The sequence below is a fragment of the Bos indicus genome, chromosome 18, assembly GCF_029378745.1.
Source record: "Bos indicus isolate NIAB-ARS_2022 breed Sahiwal x Tharparkar chromosome 18, NIAB-ARS_B.indTharparkar_mat_pri_1.0, whole genome shotgun sequence".
NCBI lineage: Eukaryota > Metazoa > Chordata > Mammalia > Artiodactyla > Bovidae > Bos > Bos indicus.
In genome coordinates this window covers 43,525,363-43,552,601 of record NC_091777.1, presented here as the reverse complement: position 1 = coordinate 43,552,601, position 27,239 = coordinate 43,525,363, and the positions used below count along the sequence as shown (strand labels likewise).

Sequence of the window (27,239 nt, the reverse complement as noted above, 5' to 3'; positions counted from 1 at the left end):
AATTAGATTCAGGAAAAAAAAAAAAAAAAAAGACCAAAAACCAAATGAGGCCTACAGTGACTCTTAAAAAGGCACTTTAATTTTTAAAGGTTAAAAAAAAAAATCCTCTTACTTAATCCAGTTCATCAGCTCCACTGTATCTGGATCATAGAATTCTCTCAACTCGGAGAGTTCATCCATCATTCCTGGCCAGAACTGAAATTAAAAACAAAACTAAACAAAAACAAAATCCACCCCCAGGCCCACAGCTATCACTAAAATTAAAGTGAAAAAGGAGAAACTGCATATAACTTCTGAACTAAGTAAACCCAGTAACTGGAATAGAACTCCTTCCCCTCCTTACACTTCTAAGTGTAAAGTGAGACAAAATCTGAGAAAAGTTCCCCAAATCATTTTGAGCTGCAGCTAATTGGAAGTACTGGTGTTGCCAACTGTAAAAACTGAGCTTTTATTTTACACTAACAAAAATGCTGTTGTATGTGTGTTAATATCTAGTAAAACATTAATTTGGATATGATAGGAGTGGCAACCATGAGGAAGTTCACAGGATATGAGAAAAATGTGACTAACTAACTCCATGTATTTATCTTTAAATGCAGAATGTACCCTTTGAATACAGAATCTCATTGTACCCTCACAACTCTTCAGGGAGAAAGATGACGCAGAAGGCATCATTACCATGAATATCTGTTCTTCATTTTTCTGGTTTAGAGACCTTGGCTCAGAGAGATAGATAACCTGACTTGCTCAGATCAGACTGGCAGAGTCACAACTGGAAACTTTTCATTCTGTGCTATGGTGAGTATATTGTTTGTACTAAAATCTGGACAAATGGTTTGATGAATATTAATATAATTACAGGTACAAAGGGAGAGAAGAATATTTGAAAGAAGGGTAGTCCAGGAAAACCTGGTACATATGAGTACTATCTTTATGCCATGGTGCCTCCTACTCAACTGGAGTTACTTAAGCTATGAAAATATAATGCAAAAATACATGCTGAATCCACTGCTTTTATATTATAACTTGTCTAATTCAACTATTAATTAAATGTTCATTGTTTTATCAAATGGCAGTTACCTAAGAAGACTTGATCATCTAAATACATGTTAGGATGAACTACAGAACTCAAGACCTATATTGAAACAGAAGCCCAATAATAATGTATCTATACTTCATTAATGTAAATAGAAATTTTCTGTTTAAGAACCATTAACTAGAACCAAAGTGGCACCTGACTGGTCTGTGGCTGTTTTTTAAATCCCCATCACTTTCTTATCTTCTTATCATCTCATCTTTGGCCATTTTTACTGCTCATTCATATCTGGTCTCCAGGGTGGGTAAATCAGGAAAATTGTTGGTGATGGAAAATCAGGTGTCTGCACTACTAATCCTAGGTTTCAGAAGAAATGTAATAAAAATTACTGATTAAATGATGACGTTTGTAAGATTTCAATTACCCATTGTCCCTATTAATTTTGATAATAATAGAATACCAACTTTTAAATGATATTTTAATTATTTTGGTATAAAACATTTTGAAACCTGTGAATCAATGATTATCAGATTTTTTTCCTAGTTTGAAAGTTGCTGTTGTTAATTCTGAAAATGTTATAATCTAATAACACAGTCTTACGGCAAACGTCTTAAACGCTGTGTGAAAAAATGCCTAATTAACTAAATGCTGTTGGCTAAATGATCAGCAGTAGTTTGTATGAGACTTCAGATATCCAAATAAGTGAATTAACATGAGGGCAATGATTTTATTAAACTCTTGATTTTTGAGTGGAGACTAGTACATACTTTTCCCTTTAAAAGAGGATTATCCTAAGCAGACATAGAGCAAAATAGGTATTATTAACAAGAAAATTTGAAATCCTCATTACAAGTGCTATGTAAATAAACTTAAATCAGACTTTGAAATATTAGTTCCTATTTCTTACAGATAAATCTATTCAATAGTTGGAAAACATTCAGTTTCAGGCTAACTGCTAATATGCATAAAATCTTTATTGTCTTTGTGATTTTGTATTTTACACGTTCTGAGAAGCTGAACTATGTAAATGAAACTATACAGTGAAAGCTGGATGCATCAGATTTCTCCTGAAGTCCAATACTGAGAGAGGCCTGGCCACCTGTCTTTGAAAGGATTCTTCAGAATTACTACTATCTGTCCTGTGTGTGTGTGTGTGTGTGTGTGTGTGTGTGTCTGTGTGCGTGCACACGCTCACACACACACACACACACACACACACACACACACACACATTCAGTCGTGTCCGACTCTTTGCAACCCTCTGGACTGCAGCCCACCAGGCTCCTCTGTCCATGGGATTTTCTGGGCAAGAATACTGGAGTGGGTTGCCATTTCCTCCTCTCCAGGGGATCTTCCTGACCCAGGGATTGTACCCACGCCTCTTGCGCCTCCTGCATTAGCAGGATTCTTTACCACTGCGCCACCTGGGAAGCCCACTAACTGTCTTACTCAGGATATATCTACAAAGACTTCCTAAGGAAGTGATGGCCTTTTCAGTGCTATCATTGGTTCTTCTCTGGCAATGGTTCTCAAGAGGGGTGGTGTCGGGGGATTCTGCCACGCCGGTAAGGGGACGTTTTGCAGTGTCTACAAATGTTTTTATTTTTGACAGTCACACCTGGAGGTTGGTGCTATTAGCATGTAGTGGGTAGAAGGTAGGGATGCTGCCAAGTGTCCTAGAACGCTCAGGACAGCCCTTAAGTCAAAGAATTATCCGGACAAAGTGCCCACGGTGCTGCCGCTGAGAAGCCATCCTACAGGGGTTTCTTAAGCGTGGGGGTGCAGTAGCACCACCGGGGAGGGCTGGTTAAACCTGGATCCCTGGACCCCACTCCCAGAGCTCCTGATGCGGTGGGTCTAGAGTAGGACCCAAACATCCGTGATTCTAACAGGTTCCCACGTGATGCTGATGCTGCCTGTTTATTTCTTCTATTATGTCCTTCCTCAATTTTGTCCAGAACAAGAGACTTTAGTCCTCAAGTAGCTTTTAAAAAAAATCAACAAATGTTCAAATAAATATTTGAGACATCAAGGAACTCAGCCCCACACAGAACAGTGGGAGAAAAGACTGCTGGGGTGTGTGTCCTTAGTGGTGAGTCAAGGATGAAGGTGAGCTGAATCTTTTCTGTGCTCTATGTCTGAGAATCAATGTGTAAAGATAAAGTTACCTCCTTCATCAACACACTTATACTCTGCTTAATCCTTAGTTGTTGCTTTCCAGATGTTTTTAAGAAGTTTCATTTACTTACAGTAGAGCAATAAAATTCCCAGAGGCATGGCGACAGAAATGATCTAGTTCTATGTTTGCCAGTATCTGGGAATTGGCACAGTGGTCTGCCTATAATAGCAAATGTTTTGGTAGACAGGAATATGATAGAACATAATTTTTTGAAATAGTTACAACAGAACTGTTCAATACAGTGATTATCAGACACTTATTCTTAGCCTAAAAACTTTGCTTCAAAAAAATCTTACATGAAAATACAAGCAAATAAACTCAGAAGCTGAGCTGGTAAAGCTGATCTTTTCTGTGGGAGAGTCTCCCCACATCCCACCACCTTCTTTAGCTACCCTCCTAAATCAGAAGCTATACACAGGAGAGTTTGAAATCTACTGTTCTAAAGTCTGAAGAAAAAAACCCTAAACTTAAAATATATATGTTTTTTTTTCCTTTTAAGAGAGGGTAAGAGCTCAATTGGATAAAACCATTCAAGTTCCCTGCCGAGGTAACAATTCAAGTGTCTAAATTTCAAAGATGTGAAAACACAGACTCATGGTTTTTATGGGGGAGTCTCAGAACTGAAACACAGTTAATGCTGTTTCAGAAATCAGTCAACTGAGAATATGAAGAATTTCTTTACTTCCTGCTGAAACTGAAGAACAGATCACAAAGCTAATCTTAGACTGTATTTATATGTGCTCGGTCTTCTTACACAGATGATTTTAAGCATCTAATAAAATGTGTAGGTTAAAGTAAGATGCATTTTAAGATCTTACTCTATCAAAAGCAGGTAATGGGGAAAACTAATTTTTCTCAAAATGGGTCTGAAAACATCTTTATTTTCAGAGTTTGTATCAGCTGAATAGTAAGTCAGAACCAAAATTAACTAGAATAATTAAACTGTAGTATTTTTTGCTGTAATGTTTTTATCTGTTAACCCCCTTTTTGGGAAGTAGATTGCTTTTCCTATCAATGTCAATTGCCATAAGAAACTAAGCAGATACCTGCAAACCACTCTACTTGCCAATGACACTAAAGTACACTGAGTCAAAGCAATTATTCTGCTAAATAAAGACAAGAATGAGGACAATTAGTCTTACCTTATAGCACAGATACAGCAGTATTAATATCGGTATTGAATATCGCATTATACATATCTATATAAGAAAGACATTATTTAGATTACAAGTATTTGGAATACTTTTACTTTAATTTTTGCTTTGTAAATACATTATTATAAAAAATATATATATATATAATCTAACAGGGCATGAATCTCCAATAGGTGAAAAAAACTGAGTCAATCATTTGTAAGGTATTTGTAGCTTCCACCATATTGCCACCTAGTGAGTTTATAGGGCAGAACAATCCAGAACTGCACTTATGGGCTATTAATCATTACCATATTCTTATTAGTAATTATATACATATTATATATTATAGTAATTAACAATAATAATAGTGATAACTCTAGATAATGGGATTACTGGTAATTTTTAATATTCCTTTTTGTGCTTTTCAGTATTTCCAAATTCTGTATTATGAACATATCTAACTATGAAAAAAAAATTAGAAAATAAAACTAAAATTAAGCAAAAAATTATTTTAAAATAATTCCTTATAATGCAGGGAACCCAAAGCTGGTCCTCTGTGATAACCTGGAGGGATGGGATGGAGGGGGGAGGTGGGAGGGGGGGGTTCAGGAGGGAGGGGACACATGTATACCTGTGGCCAATTCATGTATAGCAGTGGCCATCACAATATTGTAAAGTGATTATCCTCCAATTAAAATAAATAAGTTTAAAAAAATTATAATATATCAATTATTTTATTTTTAAAGTTTAGTATCCATTTTATCAAACTGATACTTGGACAACTCTTGGGAAAACAGAATTGATAATGAAAGAAATACTGAAAGTCAAAAATGAAATGGAAAAAGAGATAGCACTGACCCTCTTTGGGTTATAAAGATGGATCAACTTCAGAAGTAACTCCCATATTTCAGGGCTGCATAAGCCAAATGACGCAAACACACACATGTGGGACGTCCAGAGGTACTTCATTCTGTAAGAAACAGGCAGGCAAAGGTCAACAGCGCCAACTGTGCAGAAGCCGGAGACAGCTGTCAAGGCGGCTATATCGTTTGTGATCACTATATTATTTGTGATCATAGAACTTACTAAAACTATGCAGAAACCAACTGCCAAGGGGTTAGTTATTAATTCCACTGCCTTTTGAGAACCATCCTATAAGTAAAAATAGAGGAATATTTGGTAATTAGAACTGGTTTTAAATGGTATTTTGTACTGGGAGAAGACAGTAAATAAGGATATTTTTATGGGAACCATAATCATTAAAGAAGATGATTGTCAGTTTCCAAATTACACTGCCAAACTATGTCAGGTAAAGAGTGGTCATAAAAAAATAAATAGATAAAACAAAAATACCTCATTGTACTCAATGCCAAGAATCCAAACAGAATCGTGTGTATTAAATTGTAGGCAGTGTCTGGTTTCAGGCCAATTGTGTACTTTCCCATTTTACACATGGACTGCTGATTGGCAGAATCACTGGATAAAACAGCACATATACAAAATTAGTACTTAATTTTAATTCAGCTAAATCTTTGTTAAAGAAGAAGATACAAGAAAGCTATGCCTTCATATATTTAGAAACGTTTTATTTCCCTAAAATAAAGTGAATCAGCTCTGATCAATTTTGAATTTGTTTATGAGGCCAAAATTGTCATACTATAAATATATTATTAGAGTACTTAAAACTGCATAAATTTCATTTTAATTTAAGCAAAACCTTAAAGTCCTTCAATCCCTTCAATTATAAGAGACAGCAAAAAATTTTGGAATCATTGAAACTATAAGAGATCTTCAGAGGTGTTGTAGTACTCATATTTTTCTAGTTTTTACAAATAAGAAGTAAAACTGTATCCATAAACTTGGAATTCAGTAGTTTTATGAATCAATGATCACATTCTTAACCTATCACCGAACCTCATTACATATATCTAACATGATTTTTAAAATCAAATATGGCTACATTAGAATGATTGTTGTACCCATAAAATTAACAATAATCCTTTAACATCACCTAACATCCAGTTCATGTTCTAGTGTCTTTGTTACAACAGCTTTTTTCAGGTAGTTTCTTTGAATCAGGATCCAAAGCTTTCATATTGCATTTCAGTAATGTCTCTTAAATTATCTTTCAATCAACAGAATTACTCCCCCCTCCCAACTTTTTAAGGGCACTGACTTGTTGAAGAAAATGTATCATTTGTCCTGTAACTATCCCCACCTTCAGGATTTGGTTGACTGTCTCCTTGTGGTGCCATTTAATATAATTCTCTATTCTCATACTTTTGATAAACTTTGAACTAGATCTGCTGCTGCTGCTAAGTCGCTTCAGTCGTGTCCGACTTTGTGAGACCCCATAGACGGCAGCCCACCAGGCTCCCCTGTCCCTGGGATTCTCCAGGCAAGAACACTGGAGTGGGTTGCCATTTCCTTCTCCAATGCATGAAAGTGAAAAGTGAAAGTGAAGTCGCTCAGTCGTGTCTGACTCTTAGCGATCCCATGGACTGCAGCCTACCAGGCTCCTCTGTCCATGGGATTTTCCAGGCAAGAGTACTGGAGTGGGGTGCCATTGCCTTCTCCTAACTAGATCTAGAGGTTAATCATTAGGGTCAAGTTCATTTATTTTGGTAAGCACACTTCATGAGGGTACAACGTATTCCATACTGCATCAAGTTGGAAAGCATGTACTGTCTGGTTATTCCTACTCGAGTGATACTGAGATGGACGAGTGCGTTCAGATTTGCACAATTTGTTGTCAAGGGGGAAAGGAAACAACAAGTAATGGCTGCCTGTTTAGGATAAAAATACTTCTTCCAGTAAGGCTCCACTTATCCTTCATACAAATCCAGTAGACTGGGATATGTACAATGCTTCTGTATAACTGCTGACCTATTATTTCCTGGAATTCTCTTTTCACAACTCTAGATACATAAGAAAATGAAAATGATACTCAATGATAATTTTCACCACTGGTGATATTCTTTACCTAAGCGTTTTGTATCACAACCCAAACTCTGGCTTCCATTGACACTAAAAGATTACTCCAGACAAGAACATACACTTTCATCCTCCCTTAATACTTGGGAGAATTCTGCAACACCTCTCCCAGTCCCTGCAACTGAGCCAGAACGCTCAATTCTGTGAATATAGAACAGGGCGCCCCTTTCAGTTATATACTGCACACTAATGTAGATGTGCTGTATAAACGTAATAGTATCATCCTTCCTAGCACCAGAAGGCAGGAATACTTTAAATACTTGGCATTGATAGTATATCCTTCAAATTACTTAGACATTAATTCACATTAAGACGCTGTAATTCTTAAGAGACTTTAATTAATGTAGTGCTTTCCTCTAATCAAGTCCTAATATCCCTACCTGGTAGATGAAGATGCTCTAAAATCTTTATCTATAATCATATACCAAATCAGCTTCCAGGGACGGCTCATAGATTCACACTGAGCATGGCAGACATTTTCACACAACACTGCAGGCCCACTGAACTTCCTGCTTTGCATGCAGTCTAGAGTCCTGTCGACACTTGATGTGTCTGGAATAATATTAAATTATACTGTCTAGAATAATTTCCATCTATTTTCACAGGGCTAAATTTTTATCTTGGGCTCAGTATAAAAAGAACACTTCTGAAAGATACTAAAATAGTTTATAGTCAATGAAATATCTTCATGGTTCAATGTTGCTTCACTCTTAATAATCATAAAACACCTCAGCTGAGCTGGGCTCACTGTAATGACTTTCTCCCAGCCAGTTCTTGGTGGCTGTGAATCAGCTCACCAGCACCTTAATTGGCAAGGTAACTACACAGAAAAAGGGCTTCCTTCTGGGCTTCATTACATTTTCACAAATGACAGTAGCTTCAACTTCTTACACTTAATTTTCTTTCAATTTAACATGGATAGTAAATGCAAAAACCTCCATCAGCTTGAGAGGTAGGTATTCCATAAGGTTTTAAAAAGTCTTCATACTCCCTGACTTTTTCTTTTAAGTAAGTTAGCAGATTGCTAAGTTTTAAAAACTGTCAATTAATACCTTAAAGACTTTCAGTAGACGCTAATAATTATGGTCCATTCCAACTTCATAAGCCCTTAAACAAGATGCAACAAAACAAACAATGGTTTGTAAATCAATAATAATACCTGCTGCTGCTAAGTCGCTTCAGTTGTGTCCGACTCTGTGCGACCCCATAGATGGCAGCCCACCAGGCTTTCCCATCCCTGGAGTTCTCCAGGCAAGAACATTGGAGTAGGTTGCCATTTCCTTCTCCAATGCATGAAAGTGAAAAGTGAAAGTGAAGTCGCTCAGTTATGTCCGACTCTTCACGACCCCCTGGACTGCAGCCTACCAGGCTCCTCTGTCCATGAGATGTTCCAGGAAAGAGTACTGGAGTGGGCTGCCATTGCCTTCTCTGAATAATACCTGCTAATGACAGCTAAAACCAACAAAATACTCTATGCACAAGGCACTAAGGACTTTCTGTAGTTTTAACTTATTTCTCACAAAGACTTAATGGGTAAATACTCTTAGTGCTCTCATTCTATAGAAAGGGGAATAGAAATATGGAAAGGTTATGTAACTGGCTCAAAGACCACATCATTCCCAAGTGTGCGGGCCAGGACTTCAACCCAGACCTGGGTGCATGGCAACCACTGCTATTTACCGTCTCTTCACTGTTCGATAACAACTGAGAGAAGAGTCCATGCTAACCTGGGCATGTTCTCCCTTTCAGATGACTGTACTCTGTTCTGTATCTAATGCTTTGATTTTCAATTTAGCAATTTTTCTGCAACACAGAACAAGGTCATTAAAGCACCAAATTAGATTTCTGAAATATGCCATACCTGAGATTACGGAAGGCCACAGCTAATGCTGCAATCACTGTGATGGACAGAACAAATATATAAGCATAAAAAAGCAGAGTGTCTGAAAGTCTTTCAAATGTATTAAAAGGTAGAAGGCCAAATGCTTCTTCACACAGGTATAGGTTTGCATCAAAATCTCTAGGAAATAAAAGGAAAGCAAAGTATTTAATTCAATACAAGATAAGTAAACCTCACATTTTCCCTCAAAACAAGCCTAAAATTAAAATAACTGATAACTTACATTTTAAAGACTCTGCTGATTTAATATAAAAAATAAACACAGACTTTAAATTTAATCATACCTTGTTGCTCCAAATCCAAATTTTGCCTTCAGAAATTTAAATATGTGTTCGTCTGACTTAAGGTTAAGAATTTTCTGTCAGGGAGGGAGAAAACGAAAATCGCTAATTAGTTCCTTATACATGGTTTTCTGATAATTCCCCATTGAATACACTTATTCAATGTCCCATTTCATAGGACTGTATGTGTGTATGTGTAAAATTAGTAAATGCTGAAAACAATTCTTAGAATCAAGAAATTCGAAAGCTGAGATTTTCTTTCTTTTTAAAAAAAAAGTTTTTTAATGAAGTATAGTTGATTTACAATGTTGTGTTAGTTTCTGGTATACAGCAAAGTGACTCTGTTATACATACATGTATTTGTTTCCATTATCATTTGCTACAGGATATTGAATACAGCTCCCTGTACGATACAGTAGGAGCTTGTTATTTATCTGTTTTATATATAGCAGTGTGCATCTCAGAGTCGGACACGACTGAAGCGACTTAGCAGCAGCAGCAGCAGCAGTGTGTATCTACTAATTCCAAGCTCCTAATTTATCCTTCCCTGAACTCCTTTCTCCTTGGGTAACCATAAGCTTGTTTTCTATGTCTGTGAGTCTGTTTCTGTTTAGTAAATAAATTCATTTGTATCGTATTTTAGGTTCCACATGTAAGTGATGTGTAATACTTGTCTGTCTCTGTCCGATTTACTTCACTTAGTATGATAATCTCTAGATCCATCCATGTTGCTGCAGATGGCATTATTTTATTCAAAAGCTGAGCTTTTCAAACTCCCTTTCTTCCTGTTTTTTTTTTTTTTTTTCCTTAGCAGAATCACTTTTGCAAACAAAATCTAGGCTTAAGTTCAATATGAAAAATAGATAAAAGATGAGGTTCTTTGGTTTCAGGGAAAGCGAGATGGCTGAAGCCCCAGTGAGTACAATTTTTTAAATCAGAAAACTGATAATATCATGATCTGAAACCTCAAACAGGAACATAGTCCACAAATCCTATTTTGCTGATATAAGACTCATTCACTCAAAGATAATTCAAGACACAGCAGTAACCCTCAAGGGGTGAAGAGACAAATGCCAGTGTTTATCATTAATGAGTATAATTTTAATTCACAGTATTTTAAATTTATGGCTTACAAAAATTCATACAACTTAAATGGGTGAAGAAATTATATCAGAAGAAAAATGAAGGTAGAAAAAAAAATATGATTAATACAGAGCTGAGGTTGGTACATAAAATATATTCACTAGAGATGGGCCACAAATCTCGACTCAAGCATTCTAGCAGAAAATGCAAAGAAGGAAATAAAAACATCTATGCTACTCACAGGGTCGTAAGATTAAAACAAACCAGTTGCTTCTGAAGAGATCCTTATGGTCTTAAAATTGAGACTCAAGAGAAATTTCGCCCATGGGTATATTAAAAACAGTGAGCAGTCTCAAAGAGTATCTCTTCCTAATTCTTCTCATTAGGTGGCTGGCAGAATGTCAAGTGCAATTCAATAGATGTTATTTTTTGGGGGAGTAAAAAACAGTGGTCCAGATATGCAGCTCTCTCCTGGTTTAATCCACACACAGATAACTGAACATCTAGACTGGCGAAGTGAACAGACTGCATAACTTTCAGCCAGTCTTTCAGAAATGCTGACTGCTCTGCTCAAATATGTTTTTGGTGAGTACTGACCGATAATGGAGTTTAAGGACATAGTGACAAGGACCTGGAGTAAAGGTGTTTAATGTAGCTGGCTGAGTGAAGGGTCTTTTTTTCTTTCTTTGACAGTCAACAGACAGGGGGAGGGACTGCTATTCTCCTAGAGGAAGGGTCTGTCCTGGGTCCAGCCTTCCCAGAGGGGTGAATCATCTCCATCAATCAATGTGGCTCTGATAATAAAGCTAGTTTATTTATGAAATCAACCCAATAAAAATCATGTCATTTTTTTTAGTACTGTAGTACAGAAAACAATCTCTAAAAAGTAGATTTTTTAAATTTAGAGATAAATGCTTGTTAAATGCTTTTAAAGCTGAGTTTTTAAAAAAGTTTAATAAACTCAAAGGTGGGTTCAAAGTAGAACATGTTAAAGAGTGAACAGAAATCAAGGACTAAAATAAAGAAAACAATCCTGTTACTGAAACAAAGTTTTACACTGAAATCTGTTTAAAGTAAAACTAGTAACTCTTCAGTAATGCTAAATTAAATATATCATTTTATTAACATACCTTAATAATGCTGTTGAGAAAAAGTGTCAAACATAAAACGACAAATAAATGTAATAATAGTTTCCCAAGTCTATTAAGGAAGTTTCCAGTTTTCAGATTTTTCTAGAAATTAAGAGAGTTAAGTTTTAATTTTTTAACATTCATTTAACTTCACAAACATTTAAAATGAGATTACTTAAAAAATTCAAAACATTGAGTCATGCAACATACAGAGAAAATATAACCTAATTTTCATGTGGTAACATTGCTTAAAATTTGTTATTTTCTAATAGTAAATGAATCACTTAATAATAAGCTCCATATGATAAAGAATGTATCTGAGTCCTTTCTGTTTTAAAGACCTCTTCAACCAGAGTATGGAGTCGGCTCCTTAGAAGGTACTCAGCTCATAGTGACTGAAGAAATCTTTTGATGATTTATCCACTGATTTGTATGTCACAGACTATAACCCATTAAATAAAAACACCAGCACAAAAAATAAATTGTGCTCTTTGATATATAATAGTTTTATTATAACACTCAAATAACTTTACAGATTATCAAATATAATAATATCTAAACAGTTCAAAGATGAGTGATAATTCACTTCTAATTAAGGTTAAAAGGATAAACAAGATGTACAGTGTCTAACAGTCAGCTAGAAGCCATTTATTACAATCTTTGTGAGTATTTGTCATAGCAATTCTCACTCAAAAGACGAGTAAGAAAAAGGATTTATTCTTCCCCACATGGAAAACAAAACAGCTTCTTGATTTAAAAGTGATTATGAGAAATGTTTCTCATATGCTTATGAGACAGAGAACAGGCTTTGCAACATTGTTAAGGAAAAGACAACTCAAATTTTCTGTAAATTTAAGAAATTTTAATTGTATAATAAAGTCAAAGATCAGGTGAATGTCAAACATGTTATTCTAATAAGTGCCCCAGGTATTTATTTATTTGGAACCTCAAATTCTCAAAACTGCTAATTTTAACTGACTTTAAAATCAATAATAATAATATAATATGTAAGAATGAGGGAGAGGGGTGTTACTACTTCAAATAACAAGGTGTCCACCAACTTTAAAGACTGTGACAAACTTCCCACAAGCAATAGGTTCTTCTCATTCTTGAGTTCACACTTGAAAAATTCACATTTTTTTCTCTTTTATTTCAACTTTAAACCAACAGCATTCAAATAAGTATCTCTGGCTAATCCTGAATTTAATTAAGATTCCAATTTTTTAGGAAATAATAATGTCAAAACAAAGGAATGATGACATATCAGAGAGCTTGAAAACCAGTGCTATAGCATGCACTTCAAAAAAAAAAAAAATAATAATAATGCCCCTACTGTGAGTTAGTGGGAGTTTGGTCATAAATTTTCCTTTGTATCCTATACGAAGACATGGTCCAAACAAACACACGTTTTTTAAAAAGTTTAAGGATCAAAAAAAAAAAAAAAAGTCCTACCTGAAGTTTTCTTGCAATTAATACCGAAAGGTTAAAACTGATAAGCAATGATCCAAGAATCATGGAATTAAAAAACTGAAGCATGCAGACCAGGAGTAAACCTGTGAGCTGTATACCATACAGCCATGTCACCTGCAGCAACCAAAGGTCAGACGATTAAACAGATTTTATCTGGGGACTCCCACATGCTGACGGGTTGGTCCCAGGCTGAATACATCTCAAATTTTAAATAATGCAGAAGACACGCCTAGCTTCAAGTAATACAGTCTAAGAAAGGAAAATAAAACATTACACCTTTTAGGTACAGAACATTTTAAGCTTTATAACATTAAGAAGAAAGGAGATATATGAAGTAGAGGAAGCAAACAATGGTATAAATCAATTCTAGAAATAGGCAAATGCTGTTAATAGCTTTCAATTTTCTTCTAAATTCCTTTACAGTTATGGTTTATAATATTTTATCATATTCCAACAATCAATAATTTAATGTATACATTATTTCTCAATCTTTTATTTCCCAATCTTCCCTAATGATGTTGAACATCTTCATGTGTTATTGAACCTTTCTATATCTTTTCTGGAGAAATATCTATTTAAGCTTTTGCCTATATTTAACTATTGAAAGTACTATAAGAATTCTTCATATATCCTAGAAATCCCTTTTCAAACATGTGATTTGCAAATTTTGTCTCCCATTTTCTAAGCTGTCTTTTTACTTTCTTGGTGATACTCTTTGAAGTACAAAAGTTTTTAATTTTGATGAAGTCCAATTCATCAGTTTTTTCTTCTTTTACATACTTGTGATTTTGTTGCTGTTGTTTAGTTGCTGAGTCTGACTCTTTGTGACCTCCCGGGCTGCAGCACATGACTCCTCTGTCCTCCACTATCTCATGGAGTTTCCTAAAATTCATATCCATTAAGTCAGTGATGCTATCTAATATGTTGTCCTTTGCCAACCTTTTCTCTTTTTGCCTTCAATCTTTCCCAGCACCAGGGTCGATTTTGGTGAGTCGGCTCTTTGCATTAGATTGTCAAAGTATTGGCGCTTCAATTTTAGTCCTTCCAATGAATATTTAGGGTTGATTTCCTTTAGGATTGACTGGTTTGATCTCCTTGCAGTCCAAGGGACTCTTAAGAGTCTTCTCTAGCATTACAGTTTGAAAGCATAAATTCTTCAGCGCTCAGCCTTCTTTATAGACCAACTCTCACATCTGTGTGACTACTGGAAAAACCATAGCTTTGACTATACAGACCTTTGTTGGCAAAAGGATGTTTCTGCTTTTTAATATGCTGTCTAGGTTTGTCATAGTTTTTCTTACAAGGAAAAAGTGTCTCTCAATTTCATGGCTGCAGTCTGTCCACAGTGATTTTGTGGACAAATCACCTAGAAAATAAAATCTGTCACTGCTTCCACTCCCTCCCCCACCTTCTATTTGCCACGAAGTGATGGGCCCTGATGCCATGATCTTAGTTTTTTTGAATGTGGAATTTCAAGCCAGTGTTTTCATTTTCCTCTTTGATCCTTATCAGTTCAGTTCAGTTCAGTTCAGTTGTTCAGTCGTGTCCAACTCTTTGCGACCCCATGGACTGAAGAACGCCAGGCCTCCCTGTCCATCACCAACTCCCGGAGTTTACCCAAACTCATGATCCTCATCAGGATGCTCTTTATTTCCTCTACACTTTCTACCATTACAGGGGTATCATCTGCATATCTGAGGTTGCTGATATTTCTCCCAGAAAGCTTGATTCTAGCTTGGGATTCATCCAGCCCAGCATTTCACACGATGTCCTCTACATATAAGTTAAATAAACAGGGTGATAATATACAGGCTTGACGTATTCTATTTCCAATATGAACCAGTTCATTGTTCCATGCCCAGTTTAGCTGCTGCTTCTTCCCCTGCATACTGGTTTCTCAGGAGAAAGGTAAGGTGGTCTGGTATATAGTCAAAGGCAAGCCATTCAATATCACGGTAATCCAAGTCTATGCCCCAACCAGTAACACTGAAGAAGCTGAAGTTGAATGGTTCTATGAAGACCTACAAGACATTCTGGATCTAATACCCCAAAAAGATGTCCTTTTCATCACAGGGGACTGGAATGCAAAAGGAGGAAGTCAAGAGATACCTGGAGTAACAAGGAAGTTTGGCCTTAGAGTACAAAATGAAGCAGGGCAAAGCCTAACAGAGTTTTGCCAAGAGAACACACTGGTCATAGCAAACACCCTCTTCCAACAATACAAGAGATGACTCTACACATAAACATCACCAGATAGTCAATACTGAAATCAGATTGATAATATTCTTTGCAATTGAAAATGGACAAGCTCTATACAGTCAGCAAAAACAAGACTAGGAGCTGACTGTGGCTCAGATCATGAACCCCTTATTGCAAAATTCAAACTTAAATTGAAGAAAGCAGGGAAAACCACTAGACCATTCAGGTATGGCCTAAATCAAATCCCTTACAATTATACAGTACAGTGGAAGTGACAAATAGATAATAGATTCAAGGGATTAGATCTGAAAGAACGCCTGAAGAACTATGCATGGAAGTTCATAACATTGTACAGGAGGCAGTGATCAAAACCATCCCCAAGAAAAAGAAATGGGTGAAAAAGGAAAAATGGTTGTTTAAGGAACCCTTACATATAAATGAGAAGAGAAGAGAAGTGAAGGCGAAGAAGAAAAGATATATCCATCTAAATGCAAAGTTCCAGAGAACAGCAAGGAGAGATAAGAAAGCCTTCCTAAGTGAACAATGCAATGATATAGAGGAAAACAATAGAATGGGAAAGACTCGAGATCTCTTCATGAAAATCAGAGATCCCAAGGGAACATTTCATGCAAAGATGGGCACAATAAAGGACAGAAATGGTATGGACTTAACAGAAACAGAAAATATTAAGAAGAGGTGGCAAGAATATACAGAACTATACAAAAAAGATTTTAATGACCCGGATAACCATGACGGTATGATCACTCTCTTAGAGCCAGACATCCAGGAGTCTGTGGGTCTAAGGAACCACCACTACAAACAAAGCTAGTGGAGGTGATGGAATTCCAGTTGACCTACTTCAAATCCTAAAAGATGATGGTGGTAAAGTGCTGTACTCAATATGCCAGCAAATTTGGAAAACTCCAGCAGTGGCCAGAGGACTGGAAAAGGTCAGTTATCATTCCAATCCCAAAGAGAGGCAATGCCAAAGAATGTCAAATTACTGCACAACTGCACTCATTTCACAGGTGAGCAAAGTCAAGCTCAAAATCCTCCAAGCTTGGTTTCAGCAGTACGTGAACTGAGAACTTCCAGATGTACAAGCTGGATTTAGAAAAGGCAGAGGAACCAGAGATAAAATTGCCAGCATACACCAGATCATAGAAAAAGCAAGGGAATTCGAAAAAACATCTACTTCTGGTTCACTGACTACACTAAAGTCTTTGTGTGGACTGCAACAAAGTGTGTAAAATTCTTAAAAGGTGGGAATACCTGACCACCTTTCCTGCCTCCTGAGAAATGTGTATGCAGGTCAAGAAGCAACAGTTAGAACTGAACATGGAACAAGAGACTGGTTCAAACTTGGGAAAGGAGTGCATCAAGGCTGTATAATACTGTTGCCCTTTTTATTTAACTTATATGCAGAGTACATCAAGCGAAATGCCGGGCTGGATGAAGCACAAACTGGAATCAAGATTGCAGGGAGAAATATCAATAACCTCAGATATGCAGATGACACCACCCTTACGGCAGAAAGCGAAGAGGAACTAAAGAGCCTCTAGATGAAGGTCACAGAGGTGAGTGAAAAAACTGGCTTAAAACTCAACTTTCAGAAAACTAAGATTATGGTATCTGGTCCCATCACTTCATGGCATATAAATGGGGAAACAATGGAAACAGTGACACTTTCTTTTCTTGGGCTCCAAAATCACTGCAGATGGTGACTGCAGCCATGAAATTAAAAGATACTCGCTCCTTGGAAGAAAAGCTATGACCAACCTAGACAGCATATTAAAAAGCAGAGACATTACTTTGCCGACAAAGGTCCGTCTAGTCAAAGCTGTGGTTTTTCCAGTAGTCATGTATGGACACGAGAGTTGGACCATAAAGAAGGCTGAGCACCAAAGAATTGATGCTTTTGAACTGTAGTGTTAGAGAAGACTTTTGAGAGCCTCTTGTACTGCAAGGAGATCAAGTCAGTCAATCCTAAAGAAATCAACTCTGGATATTCATTGGAAGGACTGATGCTGAAGCTGAAGCTCCAATCCTTTGGCCACCTGAGGCAAAGAGCTGACTTACTGGAAAAGACCCTGATGCTGGGAAAGACTGAAGGCAGTAAGAGAAGGGGATGACACAAGACAAGATGGTTGGATGGCATCACTGACACAAGGTCTGGGAGATGGTGAAGGACAGGGAAGCCTGGCACACTGCAGTCCATGGGGTTGGAAAGAGTCATACATGACTGAGTGACTGAACAAGACAGCAGATTAAAGACAGAGACATCATTTTGCCGACAAAGGTCTGTATAGTCAAAACTATGGTTTTTCCAGTAGCCATGTACGGATTGTGAGAGTTGGACCATAAAGAAAGCTGAGGGCCAAGGAATTAATGTGTTTGAATTGTGGTGCTAGAGAAGACTCTTGAGAGTCCCTTGGATGGCAAAAGATCAAAGCAGTCAATCCTAAAGGAAATCAACCCTGAATATTCCTTGGAAGGACTAAAGCTGAAGCTCCAATACTTTGGCCACCTGATGTGAAGAGTCAACTCACGGGAAAAGACCCTGATGTTGGGAAAGATTGAGGGCCAGGGTTCAGTTCCCTGTTCAGGCGCCAAATGTTGGGACCAGACCAACAACGAACCAACCTGAGGGAAGAGTGCCACAGAAGAATAAAGAAAAAGAAGATTCAGAAATACAGAAAAAGAAGACTCAGGGGGGTCTGATGCCATTTACAGGCAAAAGCCCAGATCCTAATCCTTGCATGCCTTTTATTGTTAACTTCTACTTCCTTGTTTGTGCTCTAGAGATATCTGTTCTTTACAATCTCAGACTGGGGATAAAGATGCACAAGGCACAGTCCTCAATGTCAAGCCTTCAGGCCTTTCATGACTTTGTTTAGCTCTTCGGTTAGTGACAACCTTTCTCAGCAATGCCCTCAAGGCTCTGGTTACGGGAACAGTCACTAAAAGTTTTCCATCAGTCACATCAATACTGCAACATCTTGTTTTCAAGATGTCTTTCCATGATATACTTTTTCCTGCTCCCAGCCCTTCGTCTGGGGGTGATAAGAAAGTCCTTCTTTTTCAAAGAAGCCCTGTTAATTATAGTACAGGCCTGTGCATAGCATATTCCCTACACAGGAAAAGGGGATGAACAGAGGAGGAGACGGTTGGAAGGCATCACCAACTCAATGGGCATGAGTTTGAGCAAACTCTGGGAGACGGTGAAGGACACGGAAGCCTGACATGCTGCAGTCCGTGGTGTTGCAAAGAGTTAGACACAACTTGGTGCCTGAACAACAAGTTGACAGCTTGGTTATAACTGCGTTTTTCCTCTTTGTAAGTACCATAAGTATGTAAGTATGCAGTGCTACACATTTCTCTGCTAGTGCTGCTTTAGTTGCACCCCAAAAGGTTTGATGTGCTGCGTTTTTGTTGTCACTGAATTCAGTTTTCTCAAGGCTGCCTTTTTGACCCATAGATTATTTAGAAGTGCACTATTTAGTCTCCAAGTTTGGAAAGTGTCCTACCTTTTTGTATGATTTCTAGTTTGAACCCATTGATTCAATCCATTGGGTATTCTGCTGTTGTTGGGTGGAGTGTTCTATAAATGTTAGTTAGAGCCTGTTGGTTGACGGTGTTGCTCAGTGCTACATCCTTAATGATTTCTGTCTGGTTCTCAATTGTTGAGAGAGGGTTGCGGATGTCCTCAGCCCTGTCTGTAGGTTTGTCCGTTTCTCCTTTATAGTTCTGTCAGTTTCTGTTTCATATATATTGTGGCCCTGTTGTTTAGTACATATGCATTTAGAGTTCTCATGTCTTCTTGGTAGATGAATACTTTTTTCAATATACAGTATTCTGGTAATTTCCTTTGTTCTCATGCCTATTTCATCTGGTATTAATATAGCCACTCCTACTTTTTTTGGTTAATATTTGCAATGGTGTTATCTTTTCCAACTCATTTAGTTTCAATCTTCCTATATTGTTTGTTTTGTGTGGAGTGAATTTCTTATATAAAACATTTTGGTTGTGTATTTTTAATCTGCTTTGACCCATCTCTTCAAATTATTATATTTCATTGCCATGTGTGTGTTAGTAGCTACGTGTGTGTTAATAGCTCAGTCGTCTCTGACTCTTTGTGACCCCATGGACTGTAGCTCACCAGGCTCTTCTCTCCATGGAATTCTCCAGGCAAGAATACTGGAGTGGTGTGCCATTCCCTTCTCCAGGGCATCTTCTCAACCTGGGGACTGAACCCAGGTTTCCTGCACTGCAGGCAGACTCTTTACCATCTGAGCCACCAGGGAAGCCCTAAATAATTATTGCTATGCTAGATCTTAAAATCTGTTATTTTATCATTTGCTATTTGTTCATTCTGTTTTCTATTTGTTTTCTCTTTTCTGCCTTCCTCTGGGTTCTGATTACATGAATTCAAGTTCTTGCTATGGTCCCACAGGTCTCTGAGGCTCTGTTCACTTTTTCCAGTCTATTTTCATGTTCAAATTAGTTAACTTCTAAATTGTCCTATCTTCAAGTTCACTGATTCTTTCCTCTGACCATTCCAGTCCACTGCTGAATTGATCTTCTGAGATTTTTACTTTCATTATTGGAATTTTTCAGTTGTAAAATTTTCACTTGCTTCTCCTTTTTATCTTTCAAATCTCAGTTGAGAGTTTCTATTTTTTCGTTTGTTTCAAGTGCGTCTGTAATTGCTCAGTGACAGTTTCATGATGGCTGCTTTAAATTCCTTGTCAGATAATTCAACTTTTGTGTGTCTTGGTGTTGCCACCTGTTGATTCCTGCTCATTCAAGAGATTTTCCTGGTTCTTAGTTTAATAAATGATCTTCAATTATACCATATGATATTATGGATCCTGGAACCTTCTGTAAACCTTCAGTGTCAGCAGACCTCCTGATACCATCCCAGCCTCATGCCACTGAGGGAAGAGGGATGCTGTCTCATTATTTCCAGATAAACTGGCTGTCCAGGGTGCCCATTTGACCTCTGCTGACTTTTAAGGGGGTATCTCATTACTGCAAGGTGAAGATGAAAGTTTAGGCTCCCCATAAGCCATCTGCTGACACCATCCTGGCAAAGAGGGGAAGGGATGTCTTACTACCAATAGTTAGAAGTTGGAGGTTCTCCATGTGCCATTCATGCTTCACCCTTTTCTTGAGGCTTTTTCCCCCCTCTGAATCCATTAGTACTTCCTGGTTGTTAACTTCTCTAGTACTTAGTCTGAGATAAATACAGCAAAGAGAAAATCGAGGGAACTCACTGTCATGTTTTTCCTTTGGTCTTGAGGTCTCTAGGCACAGTCTACTTTCTTTTCTCCACCTCTCAAAATCTTATGTTTGTTTTTTATATAACATCTAGGGCTGCTTTTAATTGTACTTAGGAGGAGGAATAAGGAGAAGTGCGTTTACTTCATTTTATCTGGAAATAATTTATTGAGTATTTTAAAATTGCCTCCCAGGTATTAATCACTAATGTGTCTTGTTTTCACAACAGGTAATCTCTATATTCTTAGTAAAGGAACAGAATTAATTACATGCTTAATAATAACATTTACTGTTCTATTTTATACTTTTAAATTCTGTACACATTTCTCACTGAAAACTTCACTTTTGATGGTAAGAGACTTTCCATCATCCCTGAAAAGATGACACATACTGAAAAAGATAGTTTTTTATCACCAGATCAGGCTCTGAATTTGTATTATCTTTTTCTGTATCAATTATTCTGACTCTTTCCCATGTGACATGATTAGAGATCATGATTCCAGTTTATGAAGAAACTAAGGCTCCAAGAACTTATATCAGTTGACAAAGCTTAAAGAGCTAGTTATTTTCAGAACTGATAGTAGCAACTTGGTATTATAAGCCAGGATCCTTTCATTATGATACTGTTCCTTCTTAAATTCTGATACTACTTCTAACACCAACAGAGTTTCAAATATGAAAAGTTCGGTGAAGTTTAGAACTGAATATAAAATAAATTAGCTGTATTATTCTTTAGTTTTGTGTGTGTGCCAAAATAGTATCTTTTATTGTTTTCTAATTAAAAAGTAATAATAAATGTTCATTATGGAAAATTCAAGAGATCTATAGAACAAAAAGAAAATAAGAGTACTAAGCACATTTTGTTGTTGTTTAGTTGCTACGTCATATCTGACTCTTTTGTGACCCCATGGACTATAGCCGTCAAAACTCCTCTGTTCATGGGATTTCCCAGGCAAGAATACTAGAGTGGACTGTCATTTCCTTCCTCAGGGGATGTTCCCCGCCCACGGATCAGATGACTGCTAATACTTTAATGTATATATTTCTGGAAACTTTCCTTTCTATATACATGTTTTATTTTTGAAAAAAAGGGAGAAGGATTATATATATGGTTATATACAATATGGTTATATATAATACTAATGGTTATATATAATACTCTGTTGCATAGTTAAGACATGTTCATTTAACAATACTCTACTGCTATTGACTTAGGTCATTTCCAGACTTTTCTTATTACAATACAACTAAAATGAACATCTTTGATTATTTCCTTATGATAAATTTCAAGACGTGAAAGTCTGGTGAAAAGACAAACACATTTTCTTGGGCTTTTGATACTTACTGTAAAAATACACTAGAGAAAATTATATACTACAAAAAAACTTCATAGTTATATTTTCAAAATTGCTCATTATTTATTTTTAAATTTCTTCTATTAATTAACTAATAAATCAATTTACTTATGTTAAAGTGTACAGTGTTCTTTTGAATGTGCTTGTTGGGGGTTGGGGGAGTCATATGAAGAAGCTGACTGGCCTAGGAGTGCATGACAAGGAGAAATACAGAGGCATCTGGGCACTCCTTCCCCTTAACTTGCAAGTCTCCATGAGCAAAGTATAAAGAGTTAACAAAACAGGAAAGCAAATATAAACCAACAGGAATGGACTCAGCTTCATTTGTACATATAGCTTTTACAGGCACGTGGCTTCCATTATTATTATCCAATATCACACATATACATATACACACATACACAGTTTAGCTTTCGCTTATCCACCTGCTTTCTTTTCTAATTTTTTCTAAATTAAAAAATTTTTATTTTATGTTGCAGTTTACTTGATTAACAATGATGTGTTGGTTATTAGGTGTACAGAAAAGTGATTCAGTTATACCCATATCAGTATCCATTCTTTTTTGATTCTTTTCCCATTTATCCACCTGCTTTCTTTACTGTATTTTACCTTCATTATTTTGCTTTCTCACATTCCATCCAAATTATACTCTCTTCATTTTTTGTCCAGCTCAAGCATCTCATTTCTGTGAAACCTTTTTAGCCTAAAAATAACTTTCCTCTTCTAGACTTCTAGTGCTTCAATTCAGTCAGTCAGTTCAGTCGCTCAGTCGTGTCCGACTCTTTGCGGCCCGATGAATCGCAGCACACCAGGCCTCCCTGTCCATCACCAACTCCCGGAGTTCACTCAGACTCACGTCCATCGAGTCGGTGATGCCATCCAGCCATCTCATCCTCTGTCGTCCCCTTCTCCTCCTGCCCCCAATCCCTCCCAGCATCAGAGTCTTTTCCAATGACTCAACTCTTCACATGAGGTGGCCAAATAACTGGAGTTTCAGCTTTAGCATCATTCCTTCCAAAGAAATCCCAGGGCTGATCTCCTTTAGGATGGACTGGTTGGATCTCCTTGCAGTTCAAGGGACTCGCAAGAGTCTTCTCCAACACCACAGTTCAAAAGCATCAATTCTTCGGTGCTCAGCTTTCTTCAGAGTCCAACTCTCACATCCGTACATGACCACAGGAAAAACCCTAGCCTTGACTAGACGGACTTTTGTTGGCAAAGTAATGTCTCTGCTTTTCAATATGCTATCTAGGTTGGTCATAACTTTTCTTCCCAGGAGTAAGCGTCTTTTTTAATTTTATGGCTGCAGTCACCATCTGCAGTGATTTTGGATCACTAATGCTAGTGCTTAGTATTACTACAAATTGACGTCTATCTATCTATATATATAGAGAGAGATAGATATATAGATGTATATATTAGACATGTAATTGTGTAGACATCTTCATTTTCCAAGTTAGATGGCAAACTCCCAATGGATGAGACATCTTATATGGGTTCCCACCTGTGTTTTCTGTGCTGACTGATTTTAATGTTTCCTAATTCAGATTCAGTCAGTTTTCAAAGATTGCTACACCTCTTCTGACATGGAATATGTGAGCTCAACTCTTCTCTATGAGATTATATTGCTGCCCTAGGTCTGGAGATAATATTTCATTGTACTTGGGAAATACTTAAGTTACTGTTACTTTAGAATAGTAACTATGAGCAACTTAAAATTATACACAATACATCATAACATAGTTCTGCACGTGACAAAAACCATGCAGTTAAATGACAGCAGCACACACTGGGAGACAAACAATGGTTTCCTTCATAATTTTCTTATTTCGTAGGTGGCCTCTGGCCAATCAACAGGGATTCAGATCCCACACTGGTAAACGTTACTATGAACATTTTATAAAGTACCACAGAAAAGTTGTTACACGTCCACTGATTTCCTTGGGGGGAGAAAGGATGGGGAAATACACAGTAACACATTTTAAAACAGCTATCCCATATTTTAACATTTAAGTAAACTCTATAAAGGACAATTGACTCAGACACTTGTGCTCCAAATAAATATGTCTTTTAATGTAAAATAAGCAAGATAAAAGTTAAAATCATCAAACTAGGCTGTATAAATCACTCAACTTCAACTGACCACAACATATTTACATTACAGTTAAGAAGCAGCTTCAACTTTATCATTAAGCATGTGCATATTTTGAGCTCATTCTATGATATAAAACATTAAACAATGACCATCTCAACTGAGAAAAGAAAGCAAAGCTTACCTTCATTGCTGGCAACATGTCTAGGGAGTCCAGTATGAACAGCACTAATGCTTGCATCAGCATCATAAACTGATTAAATTGCCATGTTAGACTAAAGAGAAAAGTTGATATGAAAATGGCAAGAAGTGTCAGCCTCTGTAAAAAGAAAATCTTATATAATTTACACGTCTCTACTAATAAAAAGCCTCTCAGACAAGTGTTCTCAAGAGCAGCCAATATCTCTATAAACAAAACAGAAAAAAACTATAAAATGTTGCTCTGAAAACTCTTGCATTTGTTACTTATGCTCTAAATATCCTAAAGTGACACTTTGCATATAAATATTCACATACAGTATGTGTACTCCATATTATTATGGAGGCGATAATGCACCAAGTCACATCTCAAGAGCAATCGCTTAAAAATTCTGACAGCTCTGCAGGAATTTTGTGTGGGTTTGCTGCAACTATTTAAGGGCAGATGATACAAAGAACATTTTTAACATCGAAAATGAAAACATTTTCTTTGTAAAGTAGGGAAAGGCTTGGGAAAAAATTTTAACTCAAGTTAAAAAACTAGTCGTGGAATAAGAACTATCAACAGACACGGGGACACTATGAACATCACATTTTCTGAAGCTTCTAAGATAAAACTGGAGAACTAAAAATAGACACAAAGGATTGTAAAAACTTACTTGAGAAAGAGGCTGTAAGTTTGGTCTCAGGAAGTATGTAATTGCTGCTATCTGGATTGCAAAGAATGGCAGCGCCCAATTCTCTCTCAGGGGGATGGTAAACTCCACCCTTGTGGTATCTATTCTGTACACGGAAAACACGAAGGGCCAAAGGGGTAATTTTTACTATCGCTACCTCAAAGACTTCCTGAAGTCAAAGACGTGTTACATTAAGTATATTTAGATTTTGGTTCTTGGTTCTCAATAATTTGTCCCTATCATCATCCCTGTAACATAAAACTGTCATTGGGAAAATTTAAATAACCTGTCCACAGGTAGACAGGGGTAGAACTGGTAGTGTTTTATACTCGAGTCTTAATTTTGTCATTGATTAATAACTGGTAAAAATGGTACTGAAGAATTTATTTACAGAGCAGCAATAGAGAAACAGACAGAGAATAGACTTATGGACATGTGGAGAGGGGAGGAGAGGGTGGGATGTGTGGAAAGAGTAACATGGAAAATTACATTATCATATGTAAAATAGATAGCCAACAGGAATTTGCTGTATGGCCTAGGAAACTCAAACAGGGGCTCTGTATCAACCTAGACGGGTGGGGTGGGGTGGGGAGATGGGAGGTTTAAAAGGGAGGGGATATATGTATACCTATGGCTGATTCATGTTGAGGTTTGACAGAAAACAAAATTCTGTAAAGCACTTATCCTTCAATAAAAAATAAATAAATTTAAAAAATGCTGGTAAAAACTGCTTGACCCACACCCCCCCTAGAATGTGAACCCCCAGAGGGCAAGAATAGCTTTCAAGTTTGTACACCCAGTACAAGAACCATTCCTACACACACTAGGTTTCCAACAAATGTCTTTTATTTACTTCTAATAGAAGCAAATTTGACTTTTAGCAGGAATTATATGTTAGATTAAAATGTTAAGAAGCAGCATAACACAGCAGTCTCACACTTTGCATCTGAATTCTGATTAAAACTCAGCATGTGTGTGCATGTGTGTGTGTGTATAGCTTTCTATATAAATATATATGCCTAATAAATAGTCTCATATACATGTCTATGCATATAATTTAACCTTTTACATATATTTATATATATAATATATACTATAAAACTCAACCTTTTAAGCTTCAATTACTTCATCTCTGAAATAGTAATAATAATAGTACCTACACTATAAGGTTGCTAAAATAATAATATAAAGCACTAATGTAAAGTGCTTGGCATATAGTAACCACTCAATAATGTTATAATAAAAAGTAATTTGTTGAGGTTTAACTAGCATTTGAACTCATGTTCAAATTTTAAGACTGATACTGAATATTGATGTTGCTTTTACGGGTCAGGCAATAATTCGATATATCTTGAATATGTTTTTTAAAAATGCTACTTCAGAATGTTCTGGTATTTGGAAATTTATATATATTAATTAAATAATGTAAGAACTTCCTTACGTTTGTACAGTGCTTTATGCTTTGCTAATTAGGAGCTCCACACAATTTTATTGAGGTTGATAATAAAGCTATTATCAAACGTTTTAAGAAATGAGACTTATGACTAGAGAAATATTAATCATACAGCAAGTTAGTAACAGAATTGGGACTATTATAGATGATCCTCTTGACTTACAATTCAATGTTTTGTTCCTCAGTTGTAGATATATTAATACAGAAGTAGGACTTCCTATGTTACTAAATAAAAACTTCACGAAGTAACCCAAAGAGAAAATGGTGGTTGTTTAGTCACCAAGTCATATGTGATTCTTTTTCAACTCCATGGACTGTATCATGCCAGGCTCCTCTGTTCATGGAATTTTCCAGGCAAGAATACTGGAGGCGGTTGCCACTTACTTCTCCAAGGGATCTTCCCAACCCAGGGATCAGACCCATGTCTCCGGCACTGCAGGTGGATTCTTTACCACTGAGCCACCAGGGCTTCCCCAAAGAGAAAATACTCTCACACATGGAAGAACTACCTTCTTTAAACTGGAAATGAAGTAACTTCATTTTCTAAACTTACACTTTAGAAAGGGAGAAAGGAATACTGATTCCTACTCACCTATTTGTGACGTACCAGAAGGCTGCTAACAGTCCTGAAAGCCACGTACCACTCAGGAGCCAGCTGGTTATGTAAAGAGCTGTGACATAAATTGCTTGGAGTCCAAATAAGGTGTAAATATAAAAATAAACCGGTTCTATATATTTCTGTAAAAGGGAATGATAAAAAAATGTTTGTTACAGAA

General features: G+C 36.7%; 1 protein-coding gene across 2 annotated transcripts in view; it reads right to left on the bottom strand.

Annotated features, from left to right (window-relative positions):
- DPY19L3 (dpy-19 like C-mannosyltransferase 3) overlaps positions 1-27,239 on the bottom strand; it is a 74,742-nt gene that overhangs the window by 15,296 nt on the left and 32,207 nt on the right. For both annotated transcript variants that reach the window (XM_070770895.1, XM_070770896.1), the window contains 11 exons: positions 27,056-27,201; positions 24,993-25,116; positions 24,320-24,454; positions 13,192-13,323; positions 11,740-11,841; positions 9,530-9,603; positions 9,207-9,365; positions 5,705-5,827; positions 5,210-5,321; positions 4,358-4,414; positions 113-195 (listed from right to left, as the gene is read on the bottom strand). In XM_070770895.1, the coding sequence (XP_070626996.1) occupies positions 113-195; positions 4,358-4,414; positions 5,210-5,321; positions 5,705-5,827; positions 9,207-9,365; positions 9,530-9,603; positions 11,740-11,841; positions 13,192-13,323; positions 24,320-24,454; positions 24,993-25,116; positions 27,056-27,201 (1,247 nt within the window). The remainder of the gene's footprint in view (positions 1-112; positions 196-4,357; positions 4,415-5,209; positions 5,322-5,704; positions 5,828-9,206; positions 9,366-9,529; positions 9,604-11,739; positions 11,842-13,191; positions 13,324-24,319; positions 24,455-24,992; positions 25,117-27,055; positions 27,202-27,239) is intronic.